Genomic DNA, 18156 nt, shown 5'->3' with positions numbered 1-18156 from the left:
CCAGTATGATTTATGATCTATGACCTGTTATAGATTATTGTTGTTGATCTATGACCTATTATAGACTCTGAGCTTATGCACTGAAGGCAAATTCCTTGTGGTCTGATCATACACGGCAAATTCTCTCCTCTCCTCCTCTCCTCTCCCCTCCCCTCCCTTTCCCCATCTCCTCTCCTCCCCTCCCCTTCTCTCCTCCAAAATGTTCACCTTCTGCATTCTTTCAACAATGCCCTGAATAAACAGGCAACTTTTATATGACTTTATTCTTTTTTGATGTTAAACCTTCCCTAATACAGATGGTAGCAGCAGAAAAGATGAGAAATTATTGCAAGGCCTCACAGTTATAATCCAGTCTACACATCCATTCTAATATTTTTATTAGATGTTATAATCACACTCAGAAGCCTGTGGGTTCTTAAAATAAGCTCCGCTCATTGTGTCCTTGATTTCCATTGCTGCCATTTTGGCTTTTGTGGCTTTAAGGTCTACTGTACTTTCATGAATTTCCTGAGGTATGAGTTAAAAGCATAAGAAGTACTGTATTTTTTGGAGTAGAAGATGCATCTTTCCCCCCCTAAAAGAGCGTGGAAATGTTGGTGCGTCTTATGCACTGAATGCAGCCAGTTTTGGCCTCCTGAAGCCCTGCCCTCGCATCCCATTTTTGTGAAAAATGGGTGAAAAACGGGGCATTTTTCACAAAAAGGGGGAGTTTTTGCCTTCCCCCAACCCCCACAAGCACTCTGCAGGCTTCAGCAGGGCTGGGGGAAGGGAAAAATGTCCCCGTTTCAGTGAAAAACAGGGGTGGGGGGTTTGCCTTATCCCAGCCCTGCTGAAGCCTGCAGAGTGCTCCTGGGGGCCAGGGAGGACAAACCTCCCCCTTTTTTTACTTACTTCTTCAAAATCTTGGTCTGTCTTATACACCAATGTGTCTTATAGTCCGAAAAAATACGATATGCTAAGTGGCTTGATATGCTCTGAATAAACAATTCAACCAGGCACATTGCATTATCTGCAGAGGGTCTACCCATTCTCTTTGTCATTTATATGTGTCACCGTGAAAGACCGAAATTGGTGAATGTCGACATTCACTGGTGAATGTTGGTGAATGTCGACATTCACCGGTGAATGTCGACACATACCAATTTCAGTCTTTCACGGTGACATGTATATAACGAGTCAGCATAACGCTTTACTTTTGCTTTTCAATTCGCGGTCCTGGAAACTACTCGTTCTAACCGCGCAGGATCGCAGGTTTAAAAAAAAAAAAGTCCGCGAATAGAAGACGCTTAAAAGGAAGCGAGGAGCCGAGGTATTAGGGTAAGGGGATTAGGGTAAGGGTGTCGAGAGGATAAGGGTATTTAGCAAATATTTCGGACATACACCAAGCGACTATGTGAATGTCGACATTCACCGGTGAATGTCGACATTCACCAGATTTCGGACTTTCACAGTAACATATGCACTAGCAGAAATAAACCTGGGTTAATATTATGTATCTAATTTGGGTTTTTTAATCCCTAAAAGCGCTCTCTGTCTCTCTGTTTCTGTCTCTGTCTCTCAGTCTCTCTCTCTCACACACATGTTTTGTAATTCCTGGGAATATGTGTAAAGGTGTTTTATTTACCATACAGGACAAAGATTCTCTTATGGAAGAATACCAGTCGCAGTATGTCCAGCAGTTGCTGAGAAAACCTAGGCTTGGGTGAGGATCATTTTGTCCTTGGAGACATACTTGCTTTGATGTATTCTGGTAATTCTTTTTTTCTTTTCAGTGTCAGGTAATTGGCTAATACCAATATGAGCAAAATCCTTCTGCCGATAGAGCAATAGCTAGGCTCATATTCCATAAAATGATAACATTAGCTGAAAAGCCTCAGGAATCTCATGGATCCCTAATGGTTAACAAGTGTGTTCTGGTTTAAGGTTTGATTTGATTCAGTATAGACATCAGATGCAGGTCTACCTTTGAGTATATGGGCTGTACTGCTGAAAAGCTTACCCTAGAATAAACATGTTAACCTATGATCCCTTGGGATCCTCAGCAAAACCCACAATATCTTGCTGGCAAAGTGGTGTGTTGAAGCTTTGATTCTTGGTGACATTCTGGTGAAGAGAGAAATATTTTGAAAATGCTGCTGATAGGTAGTCCTCAACTAACGACAGTAATTGGGACTGGAATTTCCATCACTGAGTCATGTGGTTGTAAAGCATGATATCCTGTGATTGCATTGCTTAGCAATAACAATCCAGCACTCCCCATTGCCATCATTAAATGAGGATTGCGGGTTCTTGAGTGAGTCTCAAATGGACCAAAATCAGGCCATAAAGCAAGCAAGATGTGGCACAGGTGCAGTGGGCCTGGGGTGGCTTTTGCTGTGTGGGTGAATATGTATGAGTGGCCCATGGAAGGAGAGGATGAAAGTGACTTTACCAGAGCAACCTGCAACCTTCCCTACCATCTTCTCTATTGACTTTGCTTGTTGGAAGGTGGGAGGGAAGTTCAAAAATGGAGATACTGTGCAAAAATAGTTTAGGAAAAAATAGAGCATGTTGGTCACCCATATCCTGTTCATTGTTTTTGTTCTCATTCATAAATTCTCATCGCCTACAATCCGACCACATTGAGGGATAAAGACCATCACAATAAGTGTTCTATTGATAGAACTAGGCCAGTGATGGCGAACCTATGGCACGCGTGCCACAGGTGGCACACGGAGCCATTTGTGAGGGCACGCGAGGCACTGCCCTGTTAGCTGGCCAGCGCACATGCGCGTGCTGGCCAGCTGAGTTCACCTTTTTAAAAGCCATTTTTAGCCCTCCCCAGGCTCCAGAGGCTTTATAGGAACCTGGGGAGGGCGAAAAGAGCCTCCCTGCCCCCCCGGAGGCCCTCCGGAGGCTTCAGGGACCGTCCGGAGGCTTCCCTGATGCCTTCGGAACGCTTAAAACGACCCTCCGAGCAAACTGGAAGTGACTTCCGGTTTCCTCGGAGGGTCATTTTAAGCGTTCTGAAGGCTTCAGGGACCGTCCGGAGGCTTCCCTGACGCCTTCGGAGCGCTTAAAACGACCCTCCGAGCAAACCGGAAGTGACTTCCGGTTTGCTCGGAGGGTCGTTTTAAGCATTCCGAAGGCTTCAGGGACCGTCTGGAGGCTTCCCTGAAGCCTTCGGAGGGGCTCCGGGGGGGTGGGGGAGGCTCTTTTCACCCTCCTCAGGCTCCTATAAAGCCTCTGGAGCCTGGGGAGGGCAAAAAAAGCATGTAAAAATGGGGGGGATCGCCTTGTGTGCGCATGCGCACTGGGGGGATCGTACATTGCATTATGGGTGCGGCACGCCCGCACACGACCCCCCTGTGCTCCCCCCTCATGGCACGCGAGCCAAGAAAGGTTCGCCATCACTGAACTAGGCCAAATAGCAATGAGATTTTCAAATTTTGAGAAATAAAGGAAATGGATTTTCTTCTATCACATGCAAAGCAGCTTTGGAGAATGACCTGATTTTTTTTTGTTATATAACACCCCTATATTTTTATCTACCAACAGGAATCCCAAGAAAAACTGGTTTCAGAGAAAGTTATATCAGTGGGACCCCTACTTTAAATTCCCCAGCAGAATAATCAGCACAATTGTGGTTATGTTCCTATGTCTTTACATGGTAAGGCAAAGCAGTGCATGATGGTTTCAGCAAGGAAGTCCCTGCTGCTTTTGGTCCAATCAAATCACCTTTGAACTGAAAAGCATTCTGGGGATCAGCTGTTATCTGTAGTCCAAAGAGCAGGCATTGATCATTGAAGCTAAGCTGTAATGCATGCTATGTTTTACACGCTGAGCAAAATTTTAATATTTAAATTATCCCAAGTAGTCGATAATATAGGAATATGAGAATACTATACTATAGTCTCTCCTCTTCTCCTTCTCAAAAGTGAAGCTATACAGGTAGTCCTCGAGTTACGAATGCAATGGAGCCTGACTATTCCATTTGTACCTCAAGGATTTGTAGGAGTGAATCTCATACCTTGAATGAGATCACTCCCTGCTTTCTGCCCACACATTTGCTAATCAAATGTGTGGTTTGTTAAGTGCACATGAGGTATCTCAGGATGGGGAAGGCCGGGGGGGGGGAGGGGGGCTAGTGATGGAACAGGCCTCCCAAACCCACTAAGATATCTTATGCTTCCCTCTCCCGTCTTGCCATGCCAGACTCACTTACCTTACGAGATCTATCTCCTTTGTGCTACGATTTCTGTGCCCTTGAGGGGAGAGGAGATGGAAGCTCCTGGGTGCTGTAATATTGTGTGAGTTCAGGCACCTATCCTCTTTTGCAGAAACTGAGTGCTTGAACTCTCACGAGATCACAAACCTCAGAAATTTTCATTCTGGTCATAAAAAGGGTTTTGCTGTGCCTTTATCCTGCTCTTTTCCGCCACCACCGGGACACTTTTCGCCCAAACCAAGACCTTGACAAAGACTGGAATCTTTGTTTCCTTGCAAATGGGGCATTTAACAATGGAGCCATCCGCTCTATTTTAGAGCGCCCCCTTTTTCCAGGAAACGAAGCTTCCAATCCGTGTCAGTTCTCTGTCTGGGCGAAAAATGTTTGGGAGCCTATGGGATGCTTGGAAATGGAGTGGATGGCTCCATTTTTAAGCACTCCATTTGCAAGGAAATGAAGATTCCAGTCCACGTCAGTTCTCCAAGTGAAAAGTGTTTGGGTGCCTATGGGACACATTTGCTGCGCATGGCCGCAATGGAGCAGAAGTCTGAGTGAAGTGCCAATCTCACAGCCATGAGGTGAGGCGGGGTGGTGGAACTGCCCTATGCACCTGGCTCCCGCTTATGTCAGGGCTCCCACAGACGCAGCACCAGCACACCTCTCAGCCTCAAGCTCTGTTGTAGCCACGAGGAAGCAAAAGAAGTGGCCAGTAGCCACGTGGACTTCTGCTGCACATGGCTGCCAGTGCTGCCACTGCAAGGCAGGTGTAGGGACATAGATGGTCTGGCTGTGGGGGCTCTGAGGTAAGCCAGTGCAGGGCATGTGGGGCAGCTCCATCCCCCCCTTGCCTCGTGGCCATGACACCATGAGCAACCAGACTGAATGAGTGGCCAGCCGGCTGTGCAGGTTCTTAAGTAGGGCTTTTTTTGGGGGGGGGGTAAGGCTTATATTAGGAGCATATGTAAAACATGCTAGGGCTTATTTTTGGGATAGATCTTATTTTTGGGGAAACAGTAAATAAGAGGATAAACTTCTAGAAATAGAACCTTGTTTGTTAAAGGAAAGATCAATTAGAAATTAATTTCTAGATATATTTTCATACAACTTTAATCTAGGATTGTAGTAGTCCTGTGAAATGCTATTTGTTGTCTATTAAATTCATTCATCAAGCCAAGCAACATTTGTTTTAAACATGCTTTGCTGAATAATCATATTTCTTGTATTTGACAATCATAATTTCTTGGCTTTATGTAACAGTTAAGACACAAACTATATTGTCCTTTAATATTATATCTTGTATTAATATAGGCTATGTGAACACAACAAAGCCAAGTTATTTATTGTACTTGAAGTAGCACAGAAACAATTCCTATAGAAAGATTCTGCCTGCCCACCAACCAGGATAGTCTGGGGAGATTCAGTAATTATGACCCTCAATTATCTTTGGTTGCCACATCTTTTCCTGTCCTCGGTCAGGTTATATGGTAGAAACAAGGCAAAAGGGAAAAAATGCCTTCCCCTTTCTGCTAGTTGTGGACCACAAGGGCAGAATGAGCCTATCTGGAGAGATATAGATCTCATGACACATACAACAAAACTTGGCACCAAAAATATCTTTGTAAACTAGTCTTTAAAGCAGTGGTTCTCAACCTGTGGGTCGGGACCCTTTTGGGGGTCGAATGACCCTTTCACAGGGATCACCTAAGAGCATTGGAAAACACATATTTTCGATGGTCTTAGGAACCAAGACACCGCTCCTCTATGGTTGGGGGTCACCACAACAAGAGGAACGGCATTAAAGGGTTGCGGCATTGGGAAGGTTGAGAACCACTGCTTTAGGGTATATTAACAGTAAATAAAAATAAACATTACAGTTGAAGAAAGGATTAGACTCCAGGATGGGAAGAATGAACAATGGAACATTTTCTCTTACTCAACAAAGGAAATTTCATCTAAGATGAATATGGTGAATCCAGAGAAGAAGCTAGCTTTGCATGATTTGCCCTGAGCACAAACGAAATAAAATCAAGAGTGATGACAGTCAATCAAGTTGCTTATTACTTTTTGAAATCTGCATGGGTTGCATCCCTTCCTGTGATCTGGGAAATACAGGGTGGAGGCAGATAAGATCTATTTCTTTCTTTGTCCATAGTGAGTCTGTGCTTCTGGGAGAAAAATATATATATAAAGTCTCCCACAAATTCCTCCCTTGCTACTGAACTTTAACAGATGGGATCTAATCCAGTTGAGGGATTTAGCTACCAGATCTCCCCCAACTTAAATTACTGTAGGTGTGAAGGTCTACCAGTCAATTGTGAATGCATTCTGACCTAATGGGAGTCCCTAAAGGTATCTATTATTATCTTACAATTTTCACTTCAGATATTTTTATCCATCATTATCTTTCATTTCTCTTCCAGTTTATTGGGTTTGAATTTATTGTGATCAATGCAATTATCCAACTACTCAAACAACTTCATAGTATGTTAGAAAAACCTCCTCCATCTTTGGGAGGTGAATCATGGGTCGAAGATGTTGAAGAGTTTATTCGTGTCTTAGAAGGTAAAGGCATAATATTTTGTGACTATAGCATTACTTTTTCATGGGTGGTGTAATGTACCAGTTGCATTGAAAAAAAGAGAATGACAAATTTCTAATAATGTTGTTCCTAAACAAAAACCTGATAGTGCTTGAAGAAAATAAAAACATCCAACAGCTCTTTTACATTCATTCTTTCTTTCTTCAATGGGAGGAGGAGCAGCTAGGATGGAAAATGTCCTTTCTGAAGGGCTAGACAGTTGTGACTGTCACATCATCCCTGTACTTAGGTTACCATTATTAGGGTGATTGGCACCTGGCTCGCATTTATGACTGGGTGCAAAATCCTGTGGTCATGGGATTGTGATTTGACACCTCTTTTTTGCCAATTTCTGTATCAACCCCTAGGGAATAACAGTGGTTAAAGAACCTCTTGTCCATGTTTGCTTCTGGGATGTGTTGATTGACCTCTCTGGGATCCAGAATGTGAACTGCATCAGTTCCATGATAGTCATGGAACTGATGCAGGATTTCTTTTCTTCTGATCATTCAGACCTTTCTTTATTCTAGAGATTGATTAGGAAGTTTCAGGTTTAGAAATTTTATATATATATATATAGTGTACACTAGGATTCTCCAAACTTAGCAACTTTTAAGACTTGGTGACTTCAACTCCCAGAATTCCACAGACACCCATGATGATAAATTTGCCAAGTTTGGAGACTCCTGGTCTAGACCAATGAGAAGACATATACAAACATTAACAACAGCATTTACATTATTTATATTTGTTAAAGTAATATTCTGTCATTCTTTAAGGAGTAGTTAGTGTTCTGTCCATTTGTCTTATTACCCATAAGTTTAAGTTTATTTGATTTATAGACCACCCCCTCTCCCTGAAGGGACTCGGGGCGGTGTACAGACATCTCATTAAAAACCGTATACAAAAATAAATACCCTTACATTCCCATAAAATCGAATTAAACAATAGGCTGTACAAAGTGATAAAAATTAAAAACAACCTAAAACCCACCCCTAAAAATTTAAAATACAGACTTGAGGGACTAAGCTGGGATTAGGCCAGGCCGGCTAAATTGAACAGGTGGGTTTTAAGCTTCTTACGGAAGGAGCAGAGATCGGTAGTTTTTCTGATATCGGGGGGGGGGGGAGGTCATTCCAGAGGGTCAGGCCCATCACAGAGAAGGCCCTGCTCCTGGGTGTCACCCACTGGCACTGCCTAGTGGACGGCACCCGGAGGAGTCCTTCTCTGTGAGAGCGGATCGGCCGAAGGGATGTATGGGGCAGGATGCGATCCCGCAAATACCTAGGTCCTGTGCCATGGAGCGTTTTAAAGATGATAGTCAGCACCTTGAAACGCACCCAAAAAGCCACAGGTAGTCAGTGCAGCCCGCGCAGGAGAGGTGTTACGTGGGAGTACCTAGTAACTCCCACAATTGCCCGCACGGCCGCATGCTACCATCAGATGAGATACATTGGACTGAGAGATGACAGTTGGTCACAGATACTAGTGAGTTTCTATAGCTGAGTGTAGAATTTGATTTGGATTTGAATGTGTTCAGATCTACCCCAATAGCTGGCAAACTACATCTGGCTAGCTAGCATTGCTCAGAATATTAAATAATCTACCCTAAACATTAACATTGGTGAATAAAGTCTATATCTATAACTGAATAATAAAAAACAAACCATTATAACATTTCAAAATTACAAAAAGACACAGACAGTTAAGAAATCAATCAGTTTACCTATGTCCAAATGTTATCATTATTTGGTAACAGGAAAAACAAATTTAGAAGAGACTGAAGAATGTTTATAGACTCTTTGGAAATTTTGTATTTTACCATGACTACCTCCCTAGACTATGGTGAGAAATATTTTGAAGGCATCATCTCTGAATTAAGATTATATTGTTTGTTTTATAGGAATCTGGATTATTACTACTGTTGTTTCTTCTGCCACGTGCATCGGATATGCATTTAACATCTTAGTATGCTACAGGTATACTATATAGATTATGTAACTCTTGTGTAGATGTAACATCGATGCTGTGATTAATCGACTGAAAATATCTATGACACTGTTGCCCAGTTTTGTAAAAAGTCATGAATAGTACTATTTTCACACCACTGTTTACAAGAAGCTAATATATCAGCATGGATAACAGTGGATAGTAATGGGTGTGGGGAAGAGCATTATGAAAATGGGAAGATTGTTCTACTTTCATTCAACAACCAACCTTCACCTGCACCTTCTTGGGCAAAGGGTTTCATAATTCAAGCCTATTTGCTCAATTATATGTTTTATCTTGATCAAGAAATGTATAGTACATTTTATTTCTCATATGAATGCATTTCTCAATGACCAGCTGAAGAAATATACATCTTCTGCTTGTTACAAAATTCACATATGGTTCCCAAATGTTGCTCATTGTTCCCTTTTTGGTTAGAATTCGGCCAGTACTACCAAATAATGGTCTACGTATTTCACATTCAAAACTTCTTGTTACCCTTAATAGACTTCGTTACGTCTCCAATCTTTCAGCATAAATCATTCATATTTTTGATTCATTCCTTTTCATAGGTATCAATATATTTTATGAAAGTGTTTGTACTGTATATATGTGTGTATGCACATGTATGCCTTTATGCATATATATACATTTCTATTTATATTTTTTTTGCTTCTAGAAGACAAATTAAACTGTTGAGAGCAGGCAAAAGGTACCTACTTGTGTCAGAATCTATGCAAGTGTCGTCTGCTCAAAGTGTGGTGAGTTTTCAGCATTCAAAAAAATCACTACTGATTGGGGTTATAGTCTACAAGGCAAAATAAAGCATACAGTAAATGGCCTTTTATTTAGGTTAAGCCAGTGGTTCCCAAAGTGGAATCCACATCCCACAGGGGGGCAATTTGAGTAGTTCTTAATGTTAGCAAAAAACGTGATAGGACCTGCAAAATACAATGTGCCCAAAGCATGTTAATCTTCATATGTATAATGAGCAGGGTGCACTGAGTTCAAGAGTAGCTCATAGCCAGCGCAACCATTTTGAAATGTAGGCAATGTGATTGAAATGTAGGCAATGTGAAATGTAGGCAATGCTGGAAAACAGAGGCTGATTGCTCCCGGTTCAGCCAAGATCATTCAACTCATGTCAGATAATTTTTTTTTCCAAAAGGGAGCACATCAGGCATGGCTTTGATTTTTCTTCAGATGGTATTAGTATTGCATGATTGTCCAGGTTCAGTTGCAGTTATGGGAGGATCTTTAAGCTGTGAATTTAATCTTTAAGGGGAAACATGACTTCATATTTTTCTGGCATATTTCTGAAATCCTAAAGCAGCGATGGCGAAACTTTTTTGGCTCACGTGCCACAAGTGGGAGCGCAGGGGGGTCGTGTGCGGGTGTGTTGCACCCATAATGCAATGCACGACCCCCCAGTGTGCATGCACGCACAACAGGTGCGACCCCCCATTTTTACATGTTTTTTTTCACCCTCCCCAGGCTCCAGAGGCTTTATAGGAGCCTGGGGAGGGTGAAAAGAGCCTCCCCTGCTCCCCGGAGGCCCTCCGGAGGCTTCAGGGACCGTCCAGAGGCTTCTCTGAAGCCTTCGGAATGCTTAAAACGACCCTCTGAGTAAACCATTTCCGGTTTGTTCGGAGGGTCGTTTTAAGCGTTCCGAAGGCTTCAGGGACTGTCCGGAGGCTTCCCTGAAGCCTTCGGAGCATTCAAAACGACCCTCTGAGCAAACCGGAAGTCACTTTTCCTCTTGATGTTCATTTATTATCTTTCAAGTCTAAATTGTCTCCAATAGCTAGTGATAGAACTCCCAAAAGCACCTGTATAAACAACTTGTGCTCTTCCTACTATCACTGTCAGTAAACAAACTGAAAGAATCTTAAATCTCAAGTGATCAAAGAGAAAGAAGAAAAAACTATGTATCCAGCATCCAGCCTCTAAGTGGCAGTGTAACTGCTTTTCCTCCTGTTGTTACAACCCTGTTTATAATCCTTATTATCTTCTTTATATGCCAATCTTAAGAAAGAAAAAAAAAACTTAAATAGAGATCAAAAACAATCCAATCAATCCAATCAAGCATTATAAAAAAAGAAGGAAAATTTTAGTCCATAGGTGTAAGCAAAAGTGAAAAAAGAAGAAAAAATTAATCCATTCAGTTTAAAAAATAGGGAGCCTTTGCAAAAATTCCATCCGTGAAAAAAATATTAGAAACAGGATAACACACTAAGTTTAATGTAGATTAATTTTGCCGCTTACAGACTTCTATCTTCAATTTTAATTTAACTTAATTTTTTTTTGGGGGGGTAGTCTCTTTTTCTAATAATAAAATTTCCTCACCAATTCGACACACTTTCTCTTTTCACTTTCTTCCCATTCCGGAGCTGTCCCAACTTCAGCAGCTTCATTAGCTGTATTTCTGTCACCGGAAAAAAAGGCTATTCCTGGATCTTTCAGGGACTTTGCGGTGTCTCTGAGATCAGCAGAAGGTGCCCTTCTCAATCACCATCTCTGCGGGATGGTTTAGGTCCGAATGGATCATCCAGCTGAAGTGATTTTGAAGATATGAAAACTGAATTTGAAATATTATGGCATAAACCAGTCATGGTGGTTGTGTATCAGCACACTGGATGCCATACCAAAAAGTCTTGGCTGGCACTTAGAAAATCTATACATTGATAAATTTTCTTTGTCATTTACAAAAGACTTCATTGCCTGGATCCACACATATACTATCTATATGTTAGCCTGAATAATATTCTAGGGGGGCACTGGATGGTTATCAGCAGTTGCAATAACGACGTTCTCATTACAAGGTAATACTTGATATAGGCTCTTACCTGTGTCCAGTTAGACTTACTTTGAGTCTTCCTCCAGCAGTGCTCCAGGAATCTCCCCTGGCACTTCATCTCCTAGAGCTGCTTGATAAACCAAGGTGCACCCCAGGATTGGCACACAGGGAGAGAATGCATAGGAGTGATATGACCCAAGGCTCCATTCCAGGCAGAGATTAGGGCCTCAACCAAAACACCCAACAGCTCCTCAGAGAAAACCCAAGCTCTCCACTGGGATGGTCCGATTGTACAGACTCTGCTCCCTAAACAATAGACAGACTAAAACAACAACCCTGCACTGCTGACCTGATGTATTGCAATACATCACCTCAGCAGTGCAGGGTTGTTGTTAGGTTGTGCCACTTAACTGTTGGTCCTGTCCAAAGGCTCTATATAAGAATTATTTTAACTTAATATTAACAAATTCTGGAGACCATCCAGAATTTTGGCAGGTTGTTCCAGAGTGAGGACTCAAAGACCTAAGCAGAAGTCCCTCAGTATACTTTTGATAGCGCCCGAAGAATTAAGAACCAAATGCCTCCAGATCTCAGCAACTTCAATTACTTCAAAGCAGTCAATAGTAACAAAAGCCATCAAAAGATTTAGGAACACTAGTGTGATTGGGGACATATGACCAAGGTGATCACATTGGAAACTACTCTCTGGATATGCAGGGCAAGTGGTCTAGTCTAGGCTAATTTTTATTAACAATATTCTTTTGTTTTTTTATAAAAAAAGTTTTTATTTTTAGACAAACATAAAACATACAGACATAAACACTCACAAAATAAAAATCCTTCTCCAATTACTTACAGTTGTTTCGATTGGTTACAAAACTTTTGTGCTTTCTCACAATAGTCTTTACATAAAAACTCATATCATCATTCTATATATATATATATATATATATATATATATATATATATATATATATATATATATATATATATATATATATATATATATATATATATATATATATATATATATATATATATATATATATATATGTCTTTGGTTGTTCGGGTTTTCTCCCGCGTAGAATTGGAAGTATCTTCACGACGTTTCGATGAAGTCTCATTCATCATCTTCAGGCTGCTGCTTCCAGTTTGGTGCTTCCGGCTTGGTGCTTCCAGGAGCAATATGAGATCTCAGCCGGTTCCTCTTTTTAACTGCCAGTGGGGGTTTGTGCTGATTGGGTGGGAGCTTGGCTGCATTCTGATTGGGTGGAGGTGTATTCTGATTGGTAGGGGGCTTGGCTGTGCTCTGATTGGATGGGAGTGTGGCTGTGCTCTGATTGGATGGGGGCGTGTTCTGTTTGGGTGGGGGCCTGGTTGTGCTTGTGTTAGTCTGAGTTGCAGAGGGATTTGAGCTGGTGAGCTGCGTTACTGTTGTTTGGCTTCGTGTTTGTGGTCGTGCCACATCTCCGTGGTGGGCATCAGTTTGCTTCATGTATGGATTGGAGGGGTTTAAAGTGGCTAATAATGCAGCTGTGGTCTGGCTTCTGGTTTGTGGTTGGGCTTCTGGTTTGTGGTCATTATCGGTGTGGGTTTGGGCTTGCTTTTTGCGTGGATGTGTGATAGTGACATCCTGTGTGGTTTTCGTGAGTGTGGGTCTGGTATCATTCTTAGTGTTAGGGACTCGTTTGTCAGTGAGGGCAGGTTTCCAAATGGCTGGTAGGCGGGAGGTATCATCTCGTTTATTCATGCTGTGTGGTCGTTTTTCTATCTCAATAGCTTCTCTGATTATTGAGATAGAAAAACGACTATTGAGAAAAACGGCTATTGAGATAGAAAAACGACCACACAGCATGAATAAACGAGATGATACCTCCCGCCTACCAGCCATTTGGAAACCCGCCCTCACTGACAAACGAGTCCCTAACACTAAGAATGATACCAGACCCACACTCACGAAAACCACACAGGATGTCACTATCACACATCCACGCAAAAAGCAAGCCCAAACCCACACCGATAATGACCACAAACCAGAAGCCCGACCACAAACCAGAAGCCAGACCACAGCTGCATTATTAGCCACTTTAAACCCCTCCAATCCATACATGAAGCAAACTGATGCCCACCACGGAGATGTGGCACGACCACAAACACGAAGCCAAACAACAGTAACGCAGCTCACCAGCTCAAATCCCTCTGCAACTCAGACTAACACAAGCACAACCAGGCCCCCACCCAAACAGAACACGCCCCCATCCAATCAGAGCACAGCCACACTCCCATCCAATCAGAGCACAGCCAAGCCCCCTACCAATCAGAATACACCTCCACCCAATCAGAATGCAGCCAAGCTCCCACCCAATCAGCACAAACCCCCACTGGCAGTTAAAAAGAGGAACCGGCTGAGATCTCATATTGCTCCTGGAAGCACCAAGCCGGAAGCACCAAGCCGGAAGCAGCAGCCTGAAGATGATGAATGAGACTTCATCGAAACGTCGTGAAGATACTTCCAATTCTACGCGGGAGAAAACCCGAACAACCAAAGACATACATACAAACACCCGCGAAAACCTCAGAAAACATATATATATATATATATACACACACACACACAATTGTTATGATTATTAAACATTCATTTGACTATAGCTATTATTGCATCCTTTTTATGTAAAATATTTTAAAATTTATATTATGGCATTTACATTATCCTGAATTCAGTCAATAGTATTACATCTTTATATTCTATTCTATATAGAATTATTTATCTTTTATAACAAAGCTTTTAAGCATCCTCTCCATAGTCCAATTTATATAAAATTTCATGCTATCAATCTAGTATACATATATGCATTATTATCATTATGAATCATTTATTTAGCTATAACTATTATTACTTTATTTTATACATAATACACTAAATTTAACTAAGTTTAACTTATTTTTTATTCTAACATTTCATTTCTTCATCCTGTATCCTTCCAGTAGTAGTGCAATCCTATATCTCTTGCCATTTGTGGTATTTGTACTCTAATTGTTTTCTTGATAAATGTGGACTTCTCTTGGCACCTTGTTGTTCCTTACATATCTTGTAAAGACTCGAAACCCTCCATCTGTTCCTTTCATCCGCTTGCCTTTGGTTATCACCTGTGCTTCTGCCAGAATTTCTCTCATTGTTTCTGCCAGAATTTCTCCCTTTTCTTCTTCCATGTTTTGGGGTTTGAGATAGAGTTCCAGTTCGTTAATCTCTCCTTTCAACATTCCACTTCTGTCGTTTCCAACCACGCTCAATTTGCTGTCAATATCAACAATTTTCTTATCACTTTGTTCATATTTTTCTTCAATTTTTTGAACTCTATCTTCAAATTTCATTATTGTTTTATAAATGTTGTTCAATTCTTTCCTCTATTTTTTCTGTTTTTTGTTCTATGTTCTCCATCCTCTTTTCAATGTTTTTTGTACTTATTTGTACTTTTTGAATTTCAAACATAATCATTTGCAATGTTAATAATTTTTCTTCTTCATGTTGCACCATTCTTCCAGGTTATAAACACTGCCACTAAGACATCCAAAGCTTTTTTGTTAAGTTTCAAACAAGTTCACTATAATCTTTCAAGGTTCACTATAATCTTTCAAGGTTTTCTCTTCACTCCAGTCCAGCTATTGATAGTACTCCAGAAGTGCACCTGCATAAATAATCCATACTCTTCCCACTATCTCTTTCAATAAACAAAATCAAGAGCCTTGAAGTATTAGATATGAGTCGAATGTTGAAATTTAAAAAATGATGTTTCCAAGCCTCCAGCCTCTAGATGGCAGTGTTGCTTCTTTTTCCTCTGCCTCTACCTCTCTCTTTAAATTCCGCACTTAAGAAAGAAATAAAAGTACTTAAAAGCAAACAATCCAGCTGAGCATTGTAAAAAGAAAAGAAAAGAAAGAAGATCATAATCCACAAATACGAAAAAAGAGGAAAAATAGAAGAGGGAAAAAAGAAACCAGTCCATTTTAAAAAGTAAGAGGCATTTGTAAAAGTTCTATCCATAAAAAAGCAAAATTAAAAAAAGATAACACATTAAGTTTAATACAGGCTTAATTCGCTGCTTGCTCTCTTCTGTCTTCAATTTTAATTTTACTCTAAGTCTTTTTGGGTGTTCTCTTCTCTAATAGTAAAATTTTACCTCACCATTTCGACACACTCTCTCTCCTGCTTTTCTTCTGTTCAGGGGCTGTCCCAACTTTCTGCAGCTTCAATAGTTGCTTCTCTTTCGCTGGAAAAAAGAGCTTCTCCTGGATCAATCAGGGACTTTGCGATGTCCCTGAGATCAGCAGGACGTGCCCTTTTCTAAAACCGTCACCACGGGATGGTTTAGGTCCAAAAGGACCATCCAGCAGCAGAGATATTGACAGCAATCTTGGAGCTCCAAGATTGCATGTTGTGTCATAGCGACGTCATCCCCGCCCCTCAATATTCTTTTGTTTTTGTTGTGGCTATAACTCTCAGAATGTTCAGTCTTTTCCAATACTTTTAGAATAGAGAAATGAGGAAAACAAAACAGTTCAAACAGATAAAAGAAATGGCAGGGTTTAACCTCGGAAATGGTAAGAAAAAGTTGGATGGGTGCTTTTAGTCTTGGTGTTAAATTACAAATATGATACCCTGTTTCCCTGAAAATAAGACCTCTCGGGATAATAAGCCCAAATATTGCAATACAGCGGCAGCCATGAAGTGACCACACTCGCCGCCTCCTGCATCTCAAAAATAATAAGACCTTCCTGAAAATAAGGTCAAGTGCTTATTTCAAGGGTCAAAAGAAAATAAGGCCCTGTCTTATTTTTGGGGAAACACAGTAAGAATCTAAGAAGAGGGTGAAAAAAACAGACACACACACACACACACACACACACACAAACACAGAGAGTTGCTGGATTTAAGGTAATTATGCAAGATAGAACAAAGCGAACAAAGATCTTGGGAAGTTTTGATTGAGCAAAGTTAGCTTGACCAAAACCATGTTATAAGAGATTGACACATACTGATATGCAACTCAAACATACCACGAGTTCTGTAGTCAACCAGAACTGAAGGCTCCTCCTCCTAAATGGAAAGATGGAGAAAGAAGAAAAAAAGCCTGGTTCCATTATTGTTTCTTCAGAAAATGCAAGAGAATTGTTCATGGCTTTCTTTGGACAAGCTCTTGGAAGTGGGAATATTTCAGAGCTAGCCTGTTTTCCACTACATTATACCAGTTCTCCCAGTGTAAAATTATCCATTTTATAAGTCTCTTTGGAGATTAATTCACTGGGTAGCTATTAATCAATTAATCATTTGAAATTTGTTTGCTCTCCTCCAACACCAGGCCCCTTTTATCTAATCAGTTTAATAACCCATAAACAAATAGACTGCAACCACTTTGCCTTTAACTAGTTTTCAAAACAAAGCACATTCTTGAGCCAAGCTATCAGTTACAAATACAAGACAGAGCTATAAATAGAAGAGCAGAAACTAGCTTTCCTGCAGAATTCATCCATATTTCTTTGGTCATTTTTCTCCTTTGTGGATTTCTTCTATTTTTGAAATTTTATTTGGGTAAAAATAAATGGATAGAAAGAAGTTACATCTCAGGTTTTGCATCCTATTTTCTACCCCTTAGACTGATCTAAAACATTATGCTGACAGTATTGGTTTGTGTAGTTATGCAGAAGTAGTTCTGCGGTTATACAAATACATCTTTTAGATTTCCTGGAAATATTGTATATTTTGTTTGCATGTTTGCGAATTTCTAACTGAGCTCTCCTATTCTTTTTACACCAACAGGTAGCACTATCAAAGTTTATCTCTTTCCAAGTTGCATACATAATGTGGGGTATGTGAACACTGTCTTAAAAGGGTTGGAATAAGTTATTGGGAGCTTCTAATTCTCCCCATTTGTTAACCACTTGTAAATTTTCTTTTCTAGGATACCTAATCATGCATTTGGTACAATGGTTATTTGGAATGATACTTATGTATATTTTGATTTTACCCATGAAACATGGCAAATGGATGGAGCTTTTAAACAAATGGGGAACTGTGATGTAAGTGCCTGCAGTCACAATAACAGTTTGGTCTCCCTGCCTTTCAGAATTGACCAGGCTGCAAATGTGAGCATTATTCACATAATCAGCTCTTGTTCAATAGTATCAAAGCTTAGAAGATAATCTGACTGGGTGGGATTGGGGAATTTGGAGCAGTTATTCCATCATCCACCTCATTGGCTGGATAACAAAGACGGGATTTGTACATCCTCAAAAAATATGTACAGAGCAGGTGATTTTCCTTGTTCTGCTGCTCCAATTTCAGAAATATTCATAGTCAGAAATGAGATGCTGTATCATTTGAAGTACAGTTTGTTAGTTCGATAGGAAGTAATGCATAGTACAAATGACCCCCAAACCTTGCCTTCCTTCATATGAAGTTCTGTATTATGTTCATAGGATTCCACCTTTAATATTTTTTTTATACTTTTGAATTTGGAAATTGGATGGAATTGATTACCAAGGGATTCATAATGATGAACATAAAAATGTTGGATCTCAGAGTAA

General features: G+C 40.6%; 1 protein-coding gene across 2 annotated transcripts in view; it reads left to right on the top strand.

The window, feature by feature from the left end:
- Nucleotides 1-18156, top strand: part of LOC309386969 (stimulated by retinoic acid gene 6 protein-like) — a 48898-nt gene that overhangs the window by 26284 nt on the left and 4458 nt on the right. For both annotated transcript variants that reach the window (XR_014174520.1, XM_081942985.1), the window contains exons 8-14: nucleotides 1632-1702; nucleotides 3538-3649; nucleotides 6628-6769; nucleotides 8689-8764; nucleotides 9454-9535; nucleotides 17390-17438; nucleotides 17532-17649. Coding sequence is in view for 1 of the 2 variants with exons in the window: in XM_081942985.1 (XP_081799111.1) it covers nucleotides 1632-1702; nucleotides 3538-3649; nucleotides 6628-6769; nucleotides 8689-8764; nucleotides 9454-9535; nucleotides 17390-17438; nucleotides 17532-17649 (650 nt within the window). In the remaining variant the exon portion in view is untranslated. The remainder of the gene's footprint in view (nucleotides 1-1631; nucleotides 1703-3537; nucleotides 3650-6627; nucleotides 6770-8688; nucleotides 8765-9453; nucleotides 9536-17389; nucleotides 17439-17531; nucleotides 17650-18156) is intronic.

Source organism: Natrix helvetica, assembly GCF_964273705.1.
Source record: "Natrix helvetica genome assembly, chromosome: 2".
Lineage (NCBI taxonomy): Eukaryota > Metazoa > Chordata > Lepidosauria > Squamata > Natricidae > Natrix > Natrix helvetica.
The sequence above is the reverse complement of the archived record's forward strand: the minus strand, read 5'-3'. Positions and strand labels throughout refer to the sequence as shown.